The following is a 24374-nucleotide window of genomic DNA, read 5'->3' on the forward strand; positions in this document are numbered from 1 at the left end:
GCTCAAGTACCCCCTTTGTTTTTCCGTTATATCCGCTAGGAAGAACCAGGGGATAATGTGGAGGAATTGGAAGAAATCCCTAATACTTATTTCTTCAAGAATTGTGATGACACAGAGAAAGAAGCAAGCTTTGCGTGTGTTTGACAATATTGTGGATTTGGATACCACTGACATCTCTGATCTCAAAATCCATTTTCAAAAACTGGAAAGATTACTAATTCACAAAAATCGCTTGTGGTGGGACATTATAAATTTGGAGAATTATGCTAAATGTAAAAGGATACCAGAGGATTACGGGTGAGAAGCCCCATCCTTTGGCTTTCCGGATTTGGATTTGAAATTAGATGGGTTGCAGTATTAAATGACTGTTCTATTCGTTTAATGGCTTTAACAGTGGCACAGAAAATAAAGAGAAGGGTCAGCTTGATATTCAAATCACAGATCTGCAGAAAAATGTATACAGTTTCAAAGACTTAAAGGGCTTTTAAGGAATTTGATCTTAGTCTCTCAACGGTAAAAGATGTTGAATGTGGTATCATGTCTAAGAAACAAGGCAAACACGATAGGGACAGATATGATTATGAAAAGAACCAAGTTTACCATTGGCAGAGAAAAAATTCCATTCAGGATAGATCAAATAAGAAAGAGAAATCGAATATTCATTTTAGGTCTACTCCTAATAAGTCTATCTTGAAAACCAAGAATTTGGATTATCAGAGAGCCGAATCTGATGTTTCAGGTGCAGAGACTGCCTCTACTTCTCATTCTGTATCTTTTGTTAATACATTTGAAAATGATGATCATCGTAGCCGTGGAGCCCTATTCAGGGGGCGGGGGAGAGGTGGTCGTACCTTTTGGGGTCAGCCAAATAGATCTGGAGTTGCTCCTGACCACTCTCATGATGTTTATTTTATCAAACTGACAATCAGCAAAGACAGCAACAACAACAAAAATCTTTCCCTTTATTTCAAAAGGACACAAGAGAATCAGAAGAGGGAAGGGGGGGGGGGGAGGAGGAGGGGGTTACAGGTCCACCCCCAAAAGGAAGAAGTTTTGAATGACTTTTCCAATGTTATAAATATATCGGGAACAACTCTCTCCCCCATTGAGATGTCACTTTTGGATAAAGGCCTTAAATTTTCACCATCCATGAACTTTAATTTGTTTGATACCACCATTGATGTGTATAAGTTTGTTCGGAAACTATCTTTGAAAAAGTTTTTTGATAATTTTATTCCAAATGTTTCTAGGTCGACCGGAGATGGTGACTTCGATGGGGGGACACCACTCATTACCGAGAGTGATGTCCCCTCATCGGACTCCGTTCCTCCGGTATCTACTGCTTTGCATACTTTTAATGATTTTTGTACATTGCAGGACATGAATGATCTTTTGTCTGAGCAGATTTCTGATGAAACCAGTATACCTACCTTTTCGGAATGGAATTCGGGCCTAAAAAAGAGCTCTATCTTCTACCCCACACATGTTAAAGGTCAATTTCTAAATATGTTTGAAAATTTGGTTATTAGGGACCTCCGTCTTCTAGCTCAGGGGTTTTCCTTTTTACGTATGGATCATGACAATCTGAATCAAGGTGAACGTTTGGCCTCGAAATCTTTAAAAAGTAATCATGTTTTGGTCATAAATAGCGCGGATAAGGGTGGTGCAGTGGTGGTGCAGAGTAGAGACAGTTATATCAAGGAGGCTTTACGCCAACTTGAGGGTGGCTTGTCCTACCGTGTACTGCCCGCCGATCCCACTCCGCGCTTCTTGGATGTCCTTACTGAACTAGTTGACTCAGGTGTCATTATGGAAGTTCTGTCCAGGGATGAAGTTAAATATATTATACCATCACACCCTATTGTTCCTATCTTCCACCATCTCCCAAAGATCCATAAGACATTGGTCGACCCTCCTGGTCGTCCAATTGTCTCTAGCATTGGATCTTTGAGAGATGGTTTGTCAAGATATGTAACTAGTTTTCTTCAACCTTTTGTTAGGAAATTGCCTTCATTTATACGGGATTCTGGTGATCTGGATCAAATTAAAAATGTCACTTGGGAGAATCAGTATTTGTGGGTAACACTTGATTTTACGTCTCTGTACTCGTTTATACAACACGATCATGGGATGGCAGCTATTCGCCAATTTATTGAGATACCAGAAATTTCAATTTTTCAGTCGGCTTTTATTTTGGACGCTATTTTTTTTCTTCTCACGCACAACTTTTTCACATTTAATCATAAGTTTTATTTACAGTTAATTGGCACTGCTATGGGCACGAGCTTTGCTCCTTCCTTTGCAAATCTCTTTATGGGGTGGTGGGAAGCACTGTTTATTTTTTCTAGCACCAATCCTTTTCGTCATAATATTGTTTTTTATAAAAGGTTTGTGAATGATTTAATTGTTATTTGGATGGGGATGTCACTGCACTTCACTCTTTTGTCTCTTATCTTAATGATAATATATATAATTTGAGATTTACATAATATTTTCACTTTCATCACATTGAATTTCTGGATCTACAATTATTTGTGGACATTGACAAATTAATCCAAACAGATGTTTACAGGAAGTTAAACTCAAGGAATACATTTCTTAGGGCGGATAGCTGCCATCCATCTCATGTAATTAAAGCCATACCTAAGGGACAGTTCCTCAGACTGAGAAGAAACTGCTCTACACGTAGGGGTTTTCTTTCTCAGTCTGAGGATCTGGCAAAAAGGTTTTCAGATAGGGGATATTCCCAATCCCATGTAGCAGTTGCCTCTGATAACGCGTTACAAACAGAGAGGGTGTCGTTGTTGCCCACATATTCTTCTGGGGATTCCCCTCTTGGTTCTAAAAGGGACAAGCATGTGAAAAAGCATAGTGCGCATGGATTGGTAAATTCCAATAATAAATGTCCTCTTTTCATTTCACAATTTAATAAACAAAGTGGAAAAATCAACTCTATTATCTTCAAACATTGGAATGTCCTATCCATGGACCCTGTCCTCAAAAAATATGTTGAATCTGGCCCTGCTTTTGTGTACCGTAGAGCGAGAACAATTGGATCATATGTTTCCCCAAGTGACTTAATTACTCCTGGTTCTGATAGACCTTATATCACCAGGGGTTCCTTTAAATGTGGTTCCTGTAGTGTATGTAAACATATGAAGCCGGCAAAAAGTTTTTTACAAGATGTCTTGCCGCAGTCACATGATGGGATAAAATCTAAAATCAAGGAATTTTATATTAATATTAATAGCTTTATAAATAGAAAAAGTCAATTTGTTGTATATCTCATAACATGTGGCTGCGGCAAAAGATATGTGGGAAGAACGATTAGAGCTCTTAAGATCAGGATGTTAGAGCATTTTAAGGCTCATTAGATTGAAAGTTACAAATCATCCTGTTTCTAAACACTTCACAGAATGTGGTCAAGGAGGGATCAGGAATTTCTCTTTTTTGGGCATTGAATTGGTCAATTGTAAACCTAGAGGAGGTGATCGCGTCAATCTTCTGAACCATAGGGAGGCGTATTGGATCTTCATTCTCCAAACGCGCTTCCCTATGGGTCTGAATATTGATTGGCAGCTAACCCATTTCTTGTAATATACTATTCATTTTTGTTTATGTAAGTAATAATTTTGGATAATAATAATTGGATTTTGATCAAATTAACCTTGATTAAGTTCTTACAGTATACAGTATACTTGTTTTCTTACGTCTTGTGTATACTTTAGAGGTATTATAGAATGCTGTTTATGTATTACATTAGGATATATTATCCCTGGTCTTTAGGTTTCATTACACATATTTTGTGTTTCACATGTTTTTTATGTCATTCATATGTTTTTAAATTATCACTTTTGGTTGTTATGTATTGTGGTTATGTATGTTTTTTTAATCCTTAATTTTTCTCTTTATGATTAGATAAAGAGGCCAGCTACTTGTTCCTGGCTCATATATTTTTCCCTTATGGATTGGGATGTTCCCCTTTTTTTCTATTTTTTGTGATTTTTATGTTCTTGACATTGCAGCGCCGTGTTGCGCATGCGCAATGATTAGCATTGCGTGTGGGCGCCATGGCGACTTGTACTGCATTGAAGGTGGTTGGATTTGTGATATTTCCTCTTGTTTTGCCCTTAACAAACATGGCTACTTTGCTGGTGGGACGTTTTTGCCCTTAGAACGGCACTGGGTCGCTCTGCGCATGCGCGATGACGCGCATTGCGTCATGACGTCATCATGTTCCGTTTTTTGGCGCGAAACGGCTCACAGGTAAGAGGGTATTTAATGGATGTTATTACATTGTGTTTTATCCTTGAAAAAGAACGCTGTGACGTTCGAAACGCGTTGGATGAGTCTTTTGTCACATTAAAGTGCCCTTTTAATTCATTTTTGATTTTGGGTCCTTCCTGCTGTTTTTGCTAGTGCGCTTTTGTTCTCCATATTTCCTGTATACTGCATATCTGAAGCTGCACAGCCTGCCTACCACTACCAAGATGTGAGTATTGCTGATGTTCAGGGGAACCTGCCAATGAGACTGAGGGTGAGTGGGCTTGTACCATCTACCACCTGTCTTCAGGAGGATAGTACCCATACCAGTGCATATTAAGTACTATATTATACTTTTTTTTACCTTGGTTAGTGGTTTGGCTTACATTATATATTATACCTGCATTGGAGCGCTTTAGCCTATTTTTCTAAGTCGTGAGATATTACTATGTTTCCACAGTAAGAAATTTACATTATTCATACCCGGAGCAAAGTGCGGATTCCCCCACAGGGGTGTCATCAGCATATTCTTGGTTGTGAGCCCACATTTAAATTTGACTGCGTCCCAGATTGCTAATGAATTGGTCATTGAGGATAGCGGCTGATGTATAGCGTTTAATCTCGCTATTTTTGGGGTCCATATTAGATGGCTTAGTTCCAATGGGGAACAAGTCGTGCTCTCCAATGCCACCCATCTTTTCAAATCAGGGTTTGTCTGCCATTGAGAAATTTGACATAATTGGGCCGCTCTGTAATATGATACCAAGCATGGTACTGCCAAGCCACCTTCTGTCGGTTGTCTCAATAGTGTTTGTTTATTAATTCTTGCTTTTTTGCCCCCCCCATATAAATTTGGATAAAGTGGCTTGTAACTCGTTTATTTCTGTCAAATGTATGGGTACTGGGAGTGTTTCAAACAAGTACAATATTTGTGGGAGTAAATTCATCTTTATGCTGTATATTTTGTCAATCCATGAGATGTTAAATTTTAACCAGCGCCTTATATCTTCTCTCAGGGCCCGAATTTAGTTTGGGGTAATTAGCTTTATAAATTTCTTTAAAGTTACGGGTGATAAAGACCCCTAGGTATTTGATCGCCTTGCTTTGCCACCGGAAGTTAAAATTAAGTGATATGAGTTTTTCTTCTGCTTTCGGAATCGTGACATTCAAGGCCTCTGACTTTGATTGATTTATATTGAACCCTGATATTTTGTTAAACTTATCCAACAAGCTGAAGAAATTGGTGAGAGATGTGAGGGGCCTGGACAATACCAGAAGGACATCATCCGCATAGAGAGCTATTTTATGGACTTGGGACTCTATTTCAATCCCTGAGATATCTGGGTTTTCCCAGATTTGGGCCGCTAGTGCTTCCATACACATGGCGAAGAGCAGATGTGAGAGGGGGCATCCCTGTCTTGTTCCACTCCTGATCTTGAAGGGATCCGAAGGGAAGCCTTGGTGAATGACTCTAGCTGATGGGCCTGCGTAAAGCGCCATTATGGCCCTGACTAAGTTACTATCGAATCCAAATGCTCCAAGCGTATCTTTTAAGTATGCCCAGTCGATCCTATCGAAAGCCTTTTCGGCATCCAGACTTAACACCATAATTTTTACTTTGTTGGAATTGGCTATTTCTAGCAGATCAATGATTCGTCGGATGTTATCGGCCGCTTGTCTATCTTTAACAAAGCCGACTTGATCTGGGTGTATCAGCCTAGGTAGGATCTGACTTAATCTATTGGCAATTAATTTGGCATAGATTTTGATATCTGTGTTAATGAGTGAGATGGGCCTATAACTCTTACAGTCTAGTGGGTCTTTTCCTGGTTTATGAATTATTGATATTGACGCTTGGAGCACATGTTCGGGGAAGGGAATTCCTGTTAATACCGCGTTAAACATTTTGAGCAGGTAGGGAGCTAATAATTTATTAAATTTTTTGTAATATAGGCCTCAAAAGCCGTCTGGCACCGGGGGCCTTTGAGGCCTTTAAATTGTCGATTACTAGGGAGACCTCCTCTAAAGTAAACTCTCTGCCCAAGCTCTCTCTCTCCTCATCAGTCAGCTTTGTCAGTTTAGAACTTGCTAGAAAATTCCCACGAGCTCCATCGGTCTGAAGATTATGCGCTATTTTATACTCCGTTATATAGATTCTCGTAATATAATTTGAATTCTTCTACTATAATTTTAGTATTTCTGGAGATAATGCCTGATTTCCTTCTAATAGCTTGGATATTATAATTTGGGGTTTTGTATCGTAATTTGTTTGCAAGCATAGTATCTGGCTTGTTCGCTTTATCGAAAAACTTCCTCTTTGACCAGTTCAATGAAATATCAGCCTGGGAGGTTAACAGGTTTAATTCGATTTTTACATCCTTCAGTTTTGTAAGAATGACTGGGTTATTAGTTTGTTTATGAATATCTGAGAGGTTTTTTAGCTTAGATTGTAATAACCGGATCTTAGCCTCTCTTTCCCTTTTCCTCTTTGATGCCATACCAATAAGAGTCCCTCTCAGAGTAGCCTTATGGGCCTCCCACAGGGATAGATGGGAGCTCCCAGAACCGGCGTTGATCTTAAAATAATGTTTTATTTCTTCTGCAATTAATTGAGAAATTTCCGGGATTTTCAGGAGGGATTCATTCAGTTTCCAGTTTGCTCCAGGTCTGTCTAGAGTTAATTGTGTGCACCATAGCTCTATAGGTGCATGATCTGACCATGAAATATCATGGATCCCAGTATGGGAGATCTTTGGAACCAGTCTACTAGAGACAAAGAAGTAGTCGATCCTGCTATAAGTCGAGTGAGGGTGTGAGAAAAAAGTATAATCTCTATCTTGGGGATGTTGCTCCCTCCAAATGTCTAGAAGGGTGTTTTTTTTTAGGCTGAGCCGCAGAGCGTTTGGGCTATTTTTGGGATACCTCCGTGGTGGGCCTGATCTATCAAGCTTAGGGTTAAGGGTGGTGTTAAAATCACCAGCTACTGGAGGCGCATGCGCAGCGGCTAGGTGAATGGATGCCTAAGTGAGAGGCTCCGTCCCTGCCGGCACGAATATTACTTAATAAAAGCAGAAAAAATCAATGATACGCAGTGAAAAGCAGTGAAACAGCAATCGGAACCCCCAAGGATGCCAAAGAAAGCAGCATCGCGAAAAAGAACCTCTTTCAAAAGGGAGAGCCGACGAAAGTAAGTGGAGGGGAAGACAGCGGGCAGATGGCGGGCTCAGACTCTGAAAGTGACAGGTCCGCGAGCAGACCAGCAAGCAGAGCGGGGACCGGGGACCGGGGACCAGGACTGGGTCACAAGGACAGACATGAAGGCTTTCTGTTCCGAGATGAAGACCTTCTTTCAGAAGGAGCTATGGAAGCTCAGAAAAGACCGACAGCTTAGGGGAAAGGACAAACACACTTGAAAATAAAGTGGACGCACATTCTAATTCCCTACAAAAAGAATGACAAGTCTATGGCCCAAATGCACAAACTGATCTCTGACTTGCAAGACCGGCAGGAGGACTCTGAAAACCGGGACAGGCGAGGGGTCCCAGAGTCCGTGTCAGACCCAGAAGAATTCACCTCAAACTGGCTCCAGCATATACTGCCCAACAAAAGTGAAGCTGAGCTACAGTTTGACAGGTGTCACAGGGCCCTGCGGTCTAGACCGCAACAGGGAGACCCCCCAAGGGATATAATAATTCGTCTCCATTACTTCAAAATAAAAGAAAGTGTGTGCCAAATGGCAAGAGCTGCCAAGACCTTGGAATTTTGAGGGGGTGCGACTGCAGGTTTTTCAGGATTTGGCCCCACAAACTCTATTAAAACGGAGAGCCCTTTCAGCCATTACCAGAGCCCTACGTGATAATGGGATCCGCTATCGTTGGCTCTTTCCCTTTGGACTAATGGTGCTCAGAAACGGCGTGGCTTTCACCCTAAAACACCTGGAGGGGGGTGCAGAGTTTCTAAAAAAATTGGGCTTACCGGTCTCTCCCCAGAGTCCTGAGCAACGGGGCCCCGCGGAGGCTCCTACACCGGAGGCTTCCTGGCAGCGTGTGGAGCCGTCAGGGAGCAAGCACAAAGAACTGAGTATTTCCTCGTTGCTGATCAACCCCAAGCCAGAATTTAAAGGAGCCTTCCCCGGTTTGCAACGCTGCTGGTGGAGGTAAATAGATGGCCGATTCCTCTAGTGGCGGGAAGAGCATGGTGCGGCCATTTTCCTTACATCTGGGGAAGAAGGCTGGAGCAGTGACCCCCTGGTTGCGGTAACTGAAGTCGCTGCCATCTTGCTCGAGTCAATGGGAAACTGGGCTGAGGGAGACCCCTGGTGGCGGATGGCGGCAAAGGAGTACCTGGAGGACAGAATGGCTGAGTGAGCCCCCTGGAGGCAGGAGGATGGAGCGGTGCAGCGGGTTGAGCCGGAGGACATTATTCAGCGAAGGACACAGAGTGGAACAGGAAGCAAGAGGACGGGAGGAGACGGTCCGAGGCGGGAGGAAGAGCAGCAATCCCACCAACAGCTTTACATAAGTTGCTTTCATCAGGGGGGGAGGGAGGGAGATGAGAAGGGGGAGTGAGTGAGATGAGAAAGAAGAGTGAGGGAGATGTCTGCGGATGGGTTGAGGTTGGAAAGTGGGGAGGGGGGGAAGAGGGAGATATAAGGGGGGGAAGAGGGAGAGAGGGGGGTGGAGAGACGGAGGGGAGGGGGAATATAGAGGAAGAAGTGAGTAGGAGGGAGCGGGTAAGAGAGGAATGAAGGGCAGGGGGGAGGGAGAGACAGACGGGGGGTTCGGCGAGGTAGGGATTGACAGGGGGGAGGGAGAATGAGTGGGAGAGGGAAGAGGGGGAATGGATAAGAGGACCCCAGGTAGAGGAGTAGCTGACCTAAAGAGGAAAGAACATCCTGGCAAAAAGGAGAACGCGACTTACCTTTGATATGGGTAAGGGAGTGGAGGGGAGGTTGACATAGCTCAAAGGGCGGGAGGGGCATGCAGATAAGATACGTAGGAGGACAAGACTGGAGGTGTGTCCCCATCCTGGTGTAGTGCCGTACAATTAACATGTCTCTCCAATCCCTACAGCCGAGATCTACGGGGAAGATGAGAGGGGGACTCTGGGCTGCACTGCTGAGAGGGGTGGTCGTCAAGAGGGTTATCGCCGCATTTCGCCGCTGCTCCGGGTCCAGAGACTAAACGCACAATGAATCCAGACCAAGCTGAGCCTCGGTTACAGAACCAAAGAGACCGGTAGCAAGTGTCGGGATGGGGGGGGGGGGGGGTGGGAGCGGCATGAATAAAAGATTTAGGCAGGAGGGCTAGAAGGGATTATGGCCCGGGTCTTCACACAATTTAGACTCTCAGCTTAGGCAACACAAGGTAACACTGAATTTGAGGGGCTGTCCCCCCCATGAGATGGACGTTGGAAGGAGGGAGGAGGGGCTGCACACAGTGAACTCTGCCGCAACAACGAAATTTCCACCTAACGTGACGGGGGAAGGCACACAGTTGGCTGTGGATGATAACAAAGGCATGTTTAGTTTCACTGTATATAGTTTCAGTATTATACCCATACTGGTTTGAGTGGGTACACAATTTACCTAAAAGAAAAATTTGCTTTGATGTATTTAATAGAATGTGCCGGTTTCGGGACCACCTGGGCCGGCTGCCTGCGACTCGAGCTGTGCAGGAATGGGTCATTCCATCATGCACAGACAAGTCCCTCGGGCACCCAGCCATGGGAAGTGGTTGGGGGTAGGGAAGCCCCTTTTGGGCATTCAAGGGCGCAAGGTTAGCCCGTGGGCCAAGGGACCGTTGCTGACCACGGTCAGCTTCGGCCCCTCAGTTGTTCTGTTTCCCCCTTTCCTTTCCTTCCTCTCCCATCCATCCCCTCCCCATGTGGTGCGGGCTCAAGCCCTGACGGAGGTAATTGAGCCAGTGGGTTCACGGGTTCTAGAGGCCTACAATAGAGTTAGCAATTGCAGCAGTAAACACAACCCCGATACCCAATGTCGTTGACTATGGTCTCCCACAACACGCCGAATAGCAATAGCGGATTACAAACGCAAGCAGGCTGACGTAGTGTTTCCTCAGGAGACGCACTTTAGCAGCAAAAGTGCCCCCAAATACTGGGATAAGAGCTTTAAAAGGTTTTATTTTTCCTCAGCAAGGACTGAAAAGAAAAGAGTAGCGATCCTGCTGCACAACAATATCCCCTTTATAGAAGAGGTGGTTAAGAGAGATAGAGATGGTAGGTTTCTAGTCATAGTAGGCACAATCCAAGCTCATAAAACACAGACATAGCTCAGTTTTAGCACATCCAGTGAAAATCATACACGGTACAGTGCCTAAATATATATGTATAAATATCTATTAAGTAAAATGGTCTTTTAGTTTGACATTTTTGGCCAAAATTGTTGTAAGCCCCTGAACCAACGTCACGGCAGACCACAATTCAGGGGTCCCTAACGCTAATATAAATTCTTAATAACCTGTGTAATAACAGGAAGAATGATTTATAGTAAATCTGTCAATATTAGTTGCAAAGTTCTAAGTCTGATTGAAGCCTTTATTAACATGTACATTACCAGGAAAAGCACTCTGTATTAGAGATGTCACAACCATCCTGCAAGCAAACAAGTTCCCCTGTGTGGAAGTTGCTATGGAGTGAGCCCTTAACCATTTAAATGTGGGAGGGGGTGAGCTTAAATTAAGTAGGAGGTTGCCAACCTCCAATCAGCCAGGACTAGCTGAAACACAATTGTAAAATATACTGGACACCTAACAAGCTCCTATTGAACCCCCAAAATAACCACAACATATATATAAGCATATGAGTGTCACAGAGGAGTGCTACTGAGCATGGCAATATATATTTAAAACCAGAGACAGCACATAAAACACAGACAAAGCTCAGTTTTAGCACATCCAGTGAAAATCATACACGGTACAGTGCCTAAATATATATGTATAAATATCTATTAAGTAAAATGGTCTTTTTTGGCCAAAAATGTCAAACTAAAAGACCATTTTACTTAATAGATATTTATACATATATATTTAGGCACTGTACCGTGTATGATTTTCACTGAATGTGCTAAAACTGAGCTTTGTCTGTGTTTTATGTGCTGTCTCTGGTTTTAAATATATATTGCCATGCTCAGTAGCACTCCTCTGTGACACTCATATGCTTATATATATATGTTGTGGTTATTTTGGGGGTTCAATAGGAGCTTGTTAGGTGTCCAGTATATTTTACAATCCAAGCTCAGCCTATAACGTTGGCTACGATTTATGCTCCGTGCGAGCAAGACCCCTCCTTCATTAAGAAGTTCTTCGATACACTGAGATCAGTTGCCAAAGGAGATATAATTGTGGCGGGTGATCTCAATGTGGTGATCAACCCAAGGATGGACAGGTCAGGCCCCCACAAACCTAACAAGAGAAAATATATAGAGGCATTAGAGAATGGACTTCAGGATAGCCATCTAGTAGACATTTGGAGGGAGATGCACCCGCTAGAAAGAGATTACACATTCTTCTCACACCCCCATTCCTCTTACAGCAGAATCGATTACTTCTTTGTCTCTAGCAGACTGGTCCCGCAGATCCCCCATACAGGGATCCATGATATTTCATGGTCGGATCACGCACCCATAGAGCTACGGTGCACTCAAAAATGCCTGGACAGGCCGGGAGCAAATTGGAAACTGAATGAGGCTTTACTGAAGGTGCCAGGGACTGAACAGATAATTGGCAAGGAAATAGATCAATTCTTTCAAATTAATGCTGGCAGTGTACAGTCCCATTTAGTTTTGTGGGAAGCGCACAAAGCAACCTTGAGAGGGACCCAAATTAAATTAGCAGCTAAACGGAAAAGGGGGAGAAAAGCGAAAATCACATCCCTCCAAACAAAGCTTAGAGACCTACTACTCAAGCATAAACGGGATCAGGGTCCGGCTATACTTAAAGAAATCCAAGACACTAGAATCGAGCTTAATTTAGTCTTGGCCTCCCAGGCAGACAACACGCTGAGTTGGTCCAAGACGCTATTCTATGATAAGTCAAACAAACCAGATACCTTACTGGCTAACAAATTGAGGAATAGACACCCAAATTATAGTATCCGGGAGCTACGGCTAAAATCGGGAGCCAATACAGCTAACCCAAAACTTATAGTGGAGGAATTCAGGAGCTTTTATGAAGATCTTTATAACGGGGAAAAAGTGGCACATAGTGGTAAAACCAAAAGAGTCATGAAGGACTTCCTGAAGGGCTCACACCTACAGTACCAAGATTGAGTGGTTCGGAGAGGGAAGTTTTAGGGGCAGACTTTACTATAGAGGAACTTACCCAGGTTATTCAGAACCTCAAACCCTCAAAAGCACCTGGACCTGACGGGTTCTCCAACCTTTATTATAAAAAGTACATTGAGCTCCTGGGGCCTCACCTACTCAGAATGTTCAATGCAGTGCTAGAGGGGGCTGCGTTCCCGGAACAGATGCTCCAGGCGTCCATCTCATTAATATATAAGCCTGGGAAAGACCCATTAGACTGTTCAAGCTACAGGCCCATTTCACTTATTAACACCGATATCAAAATTTATGCTAAATTGCTGGCCAATAGATTATAATAAAGAAAAACCTGGCGCCAAATAGTCAGTGGAATGTCCTGTACTCCTCAAGGGATCCGCACACTTGCTCGACAGACCATGCAAAGAAAAGAACACAAACAAACAAAAATCATAGCGCAACACTGTAGGGTAAGCAGTACTGCACTAATACACACAAACAGTTAATTATTTTAATAATCGCTAGGATTCTTAACTGTTTGTGTGTATTAGTGCAGTACTGCTTACCCTACAGTGTTGCGCTATGATTTTTGTTTGTTTGTGTTCTTTTCTTTGCATGGTCTGTCGAGCAAGTGTGCGGATCCCTTGAGGAGTACAGGACATTCCACTGACTATTTGGCGCCAGGTTTTTCTTTATTTTGGTTTATTCTGTTAGTACTGGCAGTATCACCGGGCAGCCATCCTTTATTATAAGTTTTTTAATATCACACTGTGTATTACACTTTAGCGCTAGTTCACATTTTTTTAATTTTTTTTCTTGGCCAATAGATTATGTCACATCCTGCCCAGACTCATACATCCAGATCAAGTCGGGTTCATAAAGGGTCGACAAGCCGCAGATAACACTCGACGGATTATTGATCTGATAGATATAGCCAATACACGTAAGATCCCAGTTATGATGTTGAGTCTGGATGCTGAAAAAGCCTTCGACAGGATTGACTGGCCATACTTGAGAGCCACGCTTGGAGAGTTTGGGCTGGGGGCTCGGATGATCAATGCAATCCTGTCACTGTACCAAGGTCCGGCAGCCAAAGTAGTCCACCAGGGATTCCCGTCGGACCTCTTCAAAATCAGAAGTGGCACTAGACAGGGGTGCCCGCTATCCCCCCCTACTTTTTGCAATATGCATAGAACCCTTGGCGGCCCAAATCAGAAATAATCCCGACGTTGGAAGAGTCGAGGCAGGCTCACAGGCGCACAAGATAGCGCTTTACGTGGATGATGTCTTGCTAACAATCTCGAGGCCGCTCACATCCCTACCGAACCTACTCAACTTGTTAGGGAAATTCCATGATATATCAGGCTTTAAGATTAACCAATCTAAGTCTGAAGCCCTGAATATAAGCCTCCCGAAAGAGACAGAAAAATTGATACAGATCAATTTTAACTTTAATTGGCCAAAACACGGGGTGAAGTACCTGGGGGTAGTCATCCCCAAAGATTACAAAAGTATTTATCAAGCAAATTTCCCCAAACTGATCCGAGATCTAAAGGAAGAGCTCAGAAAGTGGGCATCGTTTAAAATATCCTGGATCGGTCGGATACATAGCATAAAGATTAATCTCCTCCCACGCATTCTGTATCTGTTTCAGACGCTGCCGGTGCCACTTAGACTGACGGACATACTCTCACTTCAGTCTGCTATTTCTAAATTCATTTGGGAGGGGAAAAAGCCGAGAGTAAAGGGCATGATTCTAAAAAAACAACATTGGAAGGGGGCCTGGCGGTACCTTGTTTGATATCTTATTACAAAGCGGCACAATTAAGCCAAATTTCCCAATGGCACACAAACCCGAATTCGAAAAGGTGGGTAGCATTGGAAAGTGAAGCTTGCTCCCCAATAGAGTTGAAAAGCATGATCTGGTTACCCAAAACAGCCTTGAAGCTGATGAAAAAGCCGCTGGCATCAGTGGCGAACTCACTGCCTATTTGGGAGGCCAACAAATTTAGGTGCACTCTGTCAACGAGAGGATCACTGATGACCCCGCTATGGGGCAACCCAGACTTTGCTCCAGGCCTGTACAGAAAGGAATTTACAATTTGGAAACAATTGGGCATACATAGGCTTTGAGATTTAGAGGGGGGAAAAGATAATAAGCCCTTTGCGCAAATTCGAGAGGAATCAAACATTCCCCCCTCAGAGATATTTAGATTTCTCCAATTGCGAGCATTCTATATTAACATTACCCCTCGACCCCCACTAACCAGGTTTGAAAAGCTCTGTCTAGTTGAGACCGATACCCGGGGACTCAAATCGCTGTTGTACAGAGAAGTGATCGGTTCAGGGGTAAAGGTCGACCACAAACTGAGGTACATGGATCAGTGGGAGAGAGATTTGGGCGAAGTACTAGAGGTAGAGGACTGGGCTAAGATAATTATGGCTTCAGCTAAGAGCTCTATTTGCACGACATTAAGGGAAAACGCATATAAAGTTTTACTGCGCTGGTATCACACTCCCACGAAATTATCTAAATTTGTACCAGGGTACTCTCCACTGTGCCCTAGACAGTGCGGAGCAACAGCTGACCTGTTACATATGCTGTGGTCCTGCCCGAGGATTAGACCGCTTTGGCGAAAAATTAGAGATTGGCTAGAGAGGATCTTTAACCTCAAAATTCCCTTGGACCCGTGGCGGTTCCTGTTAAATAGACCGACACCGGGGTGGACTAAAGCAAGTAATAAACTGTTTGCCTATTTCGCAACAGCAACTCGGTGCGAGATCGCAGCATTATGGAAACAACCCGACATTCCTCCAATTTCCAAGATTCAGAATAGAATTTGGTTCGTATGCCAGATGGAGAAGTTAATGAGTTTAGTTAATGACACTGGCGAAATTTATCTAAAAACCTGGACGCCTTGGTTGGCCCAGAAGGACATCCCGGGAGTTGAAAGGGATACCATCTTGCTTTGATAGTAGTAGATGCGTTTTCCCTTGATAAATGCCTAGAGTAGGAGGCACTAGGGACAAATAGCGACAAGAGCACTCTTGACGAGTGTGTGGGGCCGAAACCTAGACCCCCGGCCAGACAAGAGCACCCGGAAGAGATTAGGAACTGGGAACTTCCAGGAGATAAGCTCCCCAGATACTATTAGATCCGGCGGGAGTGAGCCCTGCACCGCACCCCCCCTGCCCCTCCTCTTTCTCCTATGTTCCCCTATTTCCCAATACCCGGTTTGGACGAATGTTAAAGTACAACAAAGTGATTATGTACAATGCTCGCGGACGCATCAGTTGTACATGTATTCTGATGAAAAACTCAATAAAACCAAAGTTATATATATAAAAAAAAAAAATCACCAGCTACTATTATAGGACCTTGTGCGACTTTATGTAGCTTGTTGAAAACTAGTGTGAAGAACGTGGGGTCGTGGATGTTTGGGGCATATAGACACGCTAACGTTAGTATTGGCCGTTTATTGATCCTATCAGGATTAGATATCTGCCGTCCATGTCTTTGATTATTTTATCTACCTGAAATGGACACTTATTATGAAAGATAATCGCTACCCCTTGTTTTTTCTTGGGAGAGGATGAGGTGTAGAATTGCCTGCAGTGTTTGTCCAGGTATTTTGGTGAACTGGCAGTGCTAAAATGTGTCTCCTGGACAAGTATAATATCTGCCTGTTTCCTCTGGTAGTCTGCACAAGCCACCTTCCTCTTACCAGGGCTATTCATTCCCTTTACGTTATGGGATAGAATGATCAGCCCCATTGTGAGGTGTCTGAGTGAACTGTTACAAATGATATGTATAGAATGTGGTGTGGCGGAATGCGTTTTACGTTCTCATCTTTTGTCCATGTCCTGGAGGAGTCATTGGCGTGGGCTTCAGCGCGAAGCGGGTCTCGCGGCCAACCAGGGGGAGGGAGGGTGGGAAAAAACACAACAGATAACAACAACAGAAACAACTGTGGAGATCCATCTAAGGCCAATGACCTCTTTGGATCTCTTGCCTTTGGGAGAGCGTTGGACTTACAAGTTTCTTTGACCATTGTATGGCTACCCGGGCTAGTCCGGGCCTGCTCATCCCTAAGGACTTTGTGGTATGTCCTGTTACTAACCAGGATATACTTTTTCGGCCACATAGCGGCGGCCAGGGAAGGGGGAGTCCCCCCCCCTACGGCATTGTTGAATATAAAAACTAGTACTAGTGGAGGATCATCGCTGAGGGGGTCTAATCCAGCAGCACTGCTCCGGCAACACGATCTCTGGAGCCACTTCTTTAAGCTTTTTCAGCCGTGGTTCTGGAGACCAGGCTACTTCTGTCAGCATTAAGATATTTCCCAAATTTCCAATACAAGTGACTCCCTAAAAAGTCAATAGGTCTATGGGCATCACCTCTTTAGTAAAACTACTAGTACTCTTCAAAAGGCTACAAATTATCCCAAAGCAATTAAAAAGGTTGGGTGATCCAGCATTCTCATTCTCCATTATATGCGCTTGCTTTACCATTGGCAAAAATCAACGTTACAGACAGTGGAACAATTCTATTACAGGTGTTCAAAAGCACCAAATGGAGTGTGTCATATGGTTCTTATAGATACAAGTATGACTGCAGTCAAAAACAAGTATTTTAAACCAAAGAACCATACTAGCAGATAATTTGAAAATGCTTGAATTATAGCTTTCTACTAGTCTTAATTAATGCAATTACTTTATATGCATGGGGTAAAAAAAATGAAGCATTATAGATCATATAGTGTTCCTCTGGCACTTAAAAATTTCAAGCAACAAACTTTCAATATTTAAAGCAGCAACCTTTGCATTTCTGCACCGTCACTTGATTGCAACCAAATATCCTAGACCGCTTTTCTAATACCCGACATACAAACAAAATAGATCTAAACATGCGTAAAAAGATTTGCCTAATGGAGGCTAACCCAACCGCTCTCCATGATTGTACTTCCCCACCACACGGTTTAACTGAAGGGATGAACAAAAAACAAAAAAAAGTGCAATTTTGATATTTAAGGATGCGAGAGGTGAAATGAAACTGCTGCTATCCACAGCATGCAAATAGTAATAGGTTTTCAAAATGACGGGTGCGTCATAGAAAGTGCAGTTATAAATAATGAACAGATACTAAATAAAAAACAGCTCTACCTGTGGTCACAGTTTCTTTCAGTTCAAGTTCCTTACGTTGCATTTGTACAAACTGGTACAAAGCAGATACTGCATTCATCTCACCACGCCTGTATTTCGAGATGAATTCCTTAGGGATTTTTTTTGGAGACAGTGAAGCAGAATATGGCAATACTTTCGATAAAGAAGGTTGAGGAAACTGACCTAGAAAACATAAGAGAAAATGTATCCAATTTACAGTAATTTTCTTTTCCTGGAACCATAGGGCAGTGGGCACTGTCGGGTTAAGTCAATCCTTAGCTTGAGTAGGACAGGAAATTGAATTCTGCAGGTAGCACCATAAAAGGCCCCTCCTACTATCTGCATGCATTCTTTCATTATCTCATATATCTAAAAAATACATTTAATATATTAGGCATAGTTACCCACCCTATGTGACCACGGCCATATGGTTCCAGGAGAAGAAAATTGCGGTAAGTTGGATACAATTTCTCTTTTCCTGTTCCCCATGGCAGTGGGCACCTTAGGGACATACCCAAGCAATACAATAAGCGAGGGCAATAAAACAACAATATCAGTTTCAACGTATTTATTTTCACCTGAATAACTTTCACTATTTAGATTGTATTTGTTATATGTCACTTATTATTTAGTGAGCACTAACAGTGTTTTAGCGCCTTTTCTGCACCATCACTTTGTCACTATTGATTGAGTCCAGACAGCCCGAATTGGATTAATCTTCCTCCAACTGGAGACCGCTGGACTCGTTGACCTTCATGCAAACTTCCCTCTGGCGCCACAAAAAAGATTGTTTTGTCTGGCCCTCCAAGAAGTTTGTCTCGAAAATGGTCTGTCTGGGAAGTATGACCTTGTTTCTTTATATTGTCCATCTGATTAATGAGTGGAGGGGAAAAAATATCCTCTCAAGGCAAAAAAAATACTTTTACCTCCTGATGCTTTAGCTAATTGAATCTGTCTCCCCAAAAGGAAATCCTCCCTCAAAAAGTAAAATTACACAAAACTGTTCTTGTCGAATCCGCCATCCACTGCCTGAAACACAAAGCTCTTCTCCCAGTTACATAATACGCCATTGATCTGGCTGCTAATTTCAGTGCATCAAGTGAAGTTTCAGCAATGTAGTCGGTTACCCACTTGAGATCTGATAAAGCTATTAGAATTGAAGCTCGCTTGAATCCTCACTCGAAAGCTTCCTCAATATTAGAGATCCATATGTGCATGGCTCTTCATACAGACATGGTTGATATTGCAGGTTTGCATGCTAATCCTGCCACCAGATACGATTCTCAGAACGCTATCTATCACATCCCTGAATTATGCTGTGTGTCGGATTCTAGCCTGCAGTAATCAACATCCACCGGGACTGCTGCTGCTCTTGCTTCCAGACTCTGAAACCTGACACCACAGGTCACATGCCTTCAGTCAGACCTACTGAAACCTCCCTTTCCTGTTCCTCACTTTCCTGTTTATACTCGTCCCTCCAGCACCTGCTAGGTTCCTGTATTCACTGCTGCTATTTGCTGTTGCCCTGTTTCTCAGTCCCAGTCCTGTTCCTGACTCCTCGTTGCCGACCTTTGCTTGTGACCCCGACCACGCTCCCTACCCCTGGGATCCACTCCAGCCGTAGATCAATGACAGAAAAAACAGGCCCCATCATGGATCCCGCCGGAAGAGACCAAAACCTGGTTCAGCGGTTTGCTTCCTTGCAACATATCATGATCGGCTTCTAGGAACATCAAGGACATGTTTACAACCGTTTTGGCTGCTTGGAAGCTGCCATAACCGCTGTGCCTGTTCAAAATGCTCCCCGTGTACCTTTTCCAGAAAAATTTGGGGAGAAAAAAAAAAAAAACACAACACACCACAATTCCAAGGTTTCCTCAACCAAATGCAGACTTATTTCAGTTACAGGCCCATGCTTGGGTCTCCCCTATGTTAGAACAGAATAGCCCACTACTAAGGGATCTGGAGGGATTCATCAAAGCCATGAGTCTGATTTTTGATGACCCAAACCATAGTGCAACCGCTGAGGCAACTATGAACAACCTTCGTCAAGGAAGACGCTCGTCAGCTGAGGACGCCGCCGAGTTCCGCAGATGGGTTACTAATACTGAGTGGAATGAGGCTGCTCAGAGATATAATTTTTCAGCAGAATTGAAGGTTCTCAATGACTACCTGCAGGAGATCCTGTCAAAGGGTTTCATCCGACCCTCTACTTCCCAGGCAGAAAAAAAAAAAAAAAAAAAAGGGGACTGATCTCTACTTCCCTGCATTGACTAACGGGAACTAAATAAGATCATAGTGAAGAACAGGTATCCGTTCCCTCCGATACCCAAACTATTAGAAATAATTCAGTTAGCCAAGATCTTTACCAAATTAGATCGCCGAGGGGCGTATAATTTGGTCCACATCTGACTCGGTGACAAGTGGACAGCCTTCTGAACCCCTTATGAGCACTATGAATACCTGGTGATGCCTTTTGGACTCTAATGCTCCTGCTGCCTTCCAGCATTTCATTAATGATGTTTTCTGAGTTACTAGACCAATTCGTAGTGGCTGTCACGCTGTGCAGCCCGCAGACCAGACCAGTCCCCTGTACTGAGGTGGGATGTAGAGTATACGCACCGACAGCAGAGGGGGCGTGTCCGGGATGTGGCGTAGTAGCGTAGTCAGGCCTGGATGTAGATAAAGAATGGTCAAGTAGTTGCCGAGTCCGAGGAAATAGAAAGTTCTGTAGTCAAAATCCGTAGCAGAGTCCGAGGGTCTTAGAGGTAGAGTAGTCTGTAGGAAAGCCGAGTTTAGGAGCCAGAGGGGGTATCCAGACGAGCCGGATCAGTAGCTGTAAGGAATAAACACAAGAGAGCTATGCAGAGCAAGGAAGTGAAGGCAAAGCAGGATATTTAAAGCGACAGTGACCAATCCGGACGAGGGGCATGGCGGAGGCGTGTCGAGGAGCTGCTCGTGAGTGGCTGAAACCAGGAAGTAGTAGAGCACAGCTGAGAGTCTAACACCAGTGCCAGAATCCAAGATGGCGGCTGCAGAGTTCAAGGTATGCACTGGGTGGCGGCATGGGTAGCGACGGGGGGCAGGGGCAGCAGCCGCTGCAGTAATGGTAGTGGGTAAGGAGTAGTCACGCTGCAAGGGACGTGGCCACCGATTCCTTACAGTGGCTTACCTGGATGATATACTAGTCGTCTCAGATAACATCATGGATCAGAAACATGTCCGGATTGTCCTAGAGCGTCTTCGAAAGCACAAATTGCGCATTAAATTAGAAAAATGTGATTTGGAAAAAATCAGCATGCAATTTCTCGGTTATGTCATCTCCACCGAGGGTTTGAGTATGGACCCTGGAAAGATTCAAGCCATGGTGGAATGGCCAATTTCTCGAAATGAGAATGACATTCAAAGATTTGTGAGATTGCTAACTTTTATAGATGTTATATTAAAAACTTCTCTGGCATTATTGCCCCAATCACACGACTCACACAGAAAGAATCCCCCTTCAAATGGTCTCCTGAAGCGGATGCATTTGAACAGTTAAAATCACTTTTCACCTCTGCTCCTAACCCGATTCATCCGAATCCAGAACTACCATTTGTCATGGAAGTGGGCGCATCCGACTCCGCTATTGGTGCCATTCTTTTAAAGAATTGGACCCAAAATGCGCCTTCATTCATGTGCTTTCTATTCTACCAAATATCAACAGCTGAAAGAAATGACATCGGAAACAAGAAACTTTTGGCTAGAAATCCTGCACTCAGAGTGGGGACATTTACTTGAGAGGGCCAATCACCCGGTTACCGTCTTTACGGATCACAGGAATTTAGAATTAATTCGATCTGCAAAGAGACTGTCTGCTCGACAAGCCAGATGGGCTCTGTTCTTCGCAAGATTTCAGTTCCACATCTCATACCGCCCGGCTCCAAGAATGGGAAGGCGGACGCCATGTACCGGTTATTGCCAAATCCTTGTTCAGATAAAGAGCAGGAAGAAACTATTCACAAAAGAAAACATTTCTGGGCGTTACGTTTTACGCCAATCTCCTCGCATGAATAAAAGGAAGCCTACTCAAATGACAAACCTCCACCGAAAACGCAATTATTTCTATGTGAACTGTAAGGACCGTCTGCTCGTCCCTAAGGAGGTAAGATTAGAAGTGCCCCAATTAATGCATGACTCCCCACCCGCTGGTCATCCAGGTGTCCTCAAGACACAGGAACTGTTGTCCTGCTCTTTTTGGTGGCCTAAAATATCACAAGATGTTAAAGACCATGTCCTCTCCTGTGAGACCTTTGCCAGGACCAAGACTCCTCGAGCATCCCCTGTGGGTTTGCTGCAGCCTCTTCCGATTCCTACTCGTACTTGGGGGTCCATATCAATGGATTTTAATTGTTGACCTACCCAGATCAAGTGGACATAATACCATTCTTGTAGTATTGGATCGAGTCACGAAAATGGCTCACTTCATTGCTGCACAGAATCTCCTTCAGTAGACCAGACAGCCAAGTTGATCTTGAAAGAGGTATTCTGGCTTCACGAGGCTCCAGATAAGATCATATCTGATAGAGGGGTGCAAGATTTGGGAGGACTTTCTGTTCCTCTCTAGGAATTCGTCTAAGTTTATCGTCTGGCTATCATCCACAATCCAATGGCCAGACCGAAAGGACTAACCAGACAATGGAACAATACTTACGCTGTTTTGTTTGACATCTTCAGGATGACTGGATTGACTTTCTACCTCTAGCTGAGTATTCGTAGAACTACTGACATCATTTGACACAGAAGAGTCCATTCTTCTCAAATTTTGGATTTCATCCTACCTCTATTCCTCGTTTTCCATCTTTGGGTCCCATTCTGGCCGTTACGGAAAAACTTGAGATTCTGCGAGACATCCAGGAGACCCTCAAAGAGACACTTTGCGAGGCTCAAGCACAATAAAAAAAAAAAGAAGCAGACCAACACCGTAGACTTTCCCCAGAGTTTCACGATGGGGAAAAAGTCTGGCTTTCAACGAGAAATTTATGATTCCGCATTTCTGCACTGATAAAGCCAGTGTCCTTTAGATTAGCACTCCCAGAGGCCATTAAAATACTCCTCGTTTTTCACATTTCCCTGCTGAAGCCATTTCGTGAGAATCCATTTCCTGGACGGATCCTTCCTCCTCCTGACCGTGTCCTGGTGGATAACGAAGAGGAATTTATTGTTGAAAGAATTTTGGACTTATGGGGGGTGGGGGGGGGGGAAGGGCTATGGCCCAGAAGAGAGGTCTTGGGAACCAAAAAGTTTTGTACATGCTCCACAACTGATCAGGGCTTTCCACCTGAGATATCCGGACAAGCAAGCGAAGATCGCCCGGAGAACGCTCTTGGGAATTATGTCAGCCTGCAGTATCCATTCTTGCTTCCAGAATCTGAAACCTGACACCTGTCCCATGCCTTCAATCAGACCTATTTAAACCTCCCTTTCCTGTTCCTCCCTTGCCTGTTTACACTGGTTCCTCCAGCTCCTGCACTCACTGCTGCTTTTGATCTGTTCCTCAGTCCCAGTCCTGTTGTCCTCTGGTTCCCGACCATGCCATCTGCCGCCTGCGTCCGACCTCTGCTTGTGACCCCGACCACACACTGCTGTTCCTGCCACTGTGATCCACTCCAGCCGTAGATCAACCCTTGATATTGCGTCATCAACTGGTAGAGTGGTCTTCGTAACTCTAAATATTGCTGCATCCATTTTTGGAGTTACTACCCAGAATTGCCTGTCCTTTTGTCCAAAAGGATACAGTTTGTTGAACTTCTTGGGAATCACCCGTTTTCTATCAGGCTGAGCCCATTCTGCTTGTACCAAATCCTTAATCACTTGATGGGTTCAGAAAACACTGGTCTTTCTTTGGGTTACTGTATTTTTCATCCATGTCAGAAAAGTATTCAACTGTTCATTTGGATCCCCTGCTGCTGCTTAAAAACAATCTCCACAGTGTTTCTTAGCTTTTAATGTAGGTTTATCACAAGCTGCACACACTTTAGAGTTCTTAGAAATTTTATTTTTCTGGTGCAGAGCCTCCATTGCCACTTTATAAGTTCCCTCTTCTGGCTGTATCACATACGAACTATGGTGACAAAAAACGTGTATTTAGTTCTAAATAATCAAATCTCTCTAGTTCTCTCCTCTAAACCAAGGACTCATCCTGTTTTAGGAAGCGACCCTTTTCAGAAATCAGCATGGAGGCTGCTGCAAACAATCTGTTCAGCTTCTTGTAGCCGATTTGCTCTCTGCAGTGTTCCATGTTGCAGGTTGCTTTATATTTTCGGAGGCCGTCGCCTCCCTGACATCGTCAGTTTGCCCAGAGTGCTGAAGGCATCTCTGCCCCTGTGTGTGGGAGCACGCGCAAAATAGACACTCGCTATTCAACCACGTGGGACACCATTACAGCCATGTCTCCCCACCTTTACAGTGCTTATATGTCAAACCTGCAGCTGAAGAGAGGCTGACAACCCCCTGGACTAACTGCAGTCTGGTGAGTCCTGAACAAAATGTCAAAAAAATAATAATAAAAAAAACATAAAAAGGAAGAAGGACCACCAGCATGTAGTATGAGGGGATTTTTATGGTACTACCTGCAGAATTCAATTTCCTGTCCAACTCAAGCTAAGGATTGACTTAACCCTATGGTGCC

The 24374-nt window shown here is 43.8% G+C and overlaps 1 protein-coding gene across 3 annotated transcripts in view; it reads right to left on the reverse strand.

Annotated features, from left to right (window-relative positions):
• ADAD1 (adenosine deaminase domain containing 1) overlaps window positions 1–24374 on the reverse strand; it is a 78098-nt gene that overhangs the window by 50077 nt on the left and 3647 nt on the right. For 2 of the 3 annotated variants that reach the window (XM_075615754.1, XM_075615772.1), the window contains exon 3: window positions 17705–17887. The exons of the other annotated variant lie outside the window; for it this stretch is intronic. In XM_075615754.1, the coding sequence (XP_075471869.1) occupies window positions 17705–17887 (183 nt within the window). The remainder of the gene's footprint in view (window positions 1–17704; window positions 17888–24374) is intronic. 3 annotated transcript variants of the gene reach the window in all.

Source organism: Ascaphus truei, chromosome 1, assembly GCF_040206685.1.
Source record: "Ascaphus truei isolate aAscTru1 chromosome 1, aAscTru1.hap1, whole genome shotgun sequence".
Taxonomy (NCBI): Eukaryota; Metazoa; Chordata; class Amphibia; order Anura; family Ascaphidae; genus Ascaphus; species Ascaphus truei.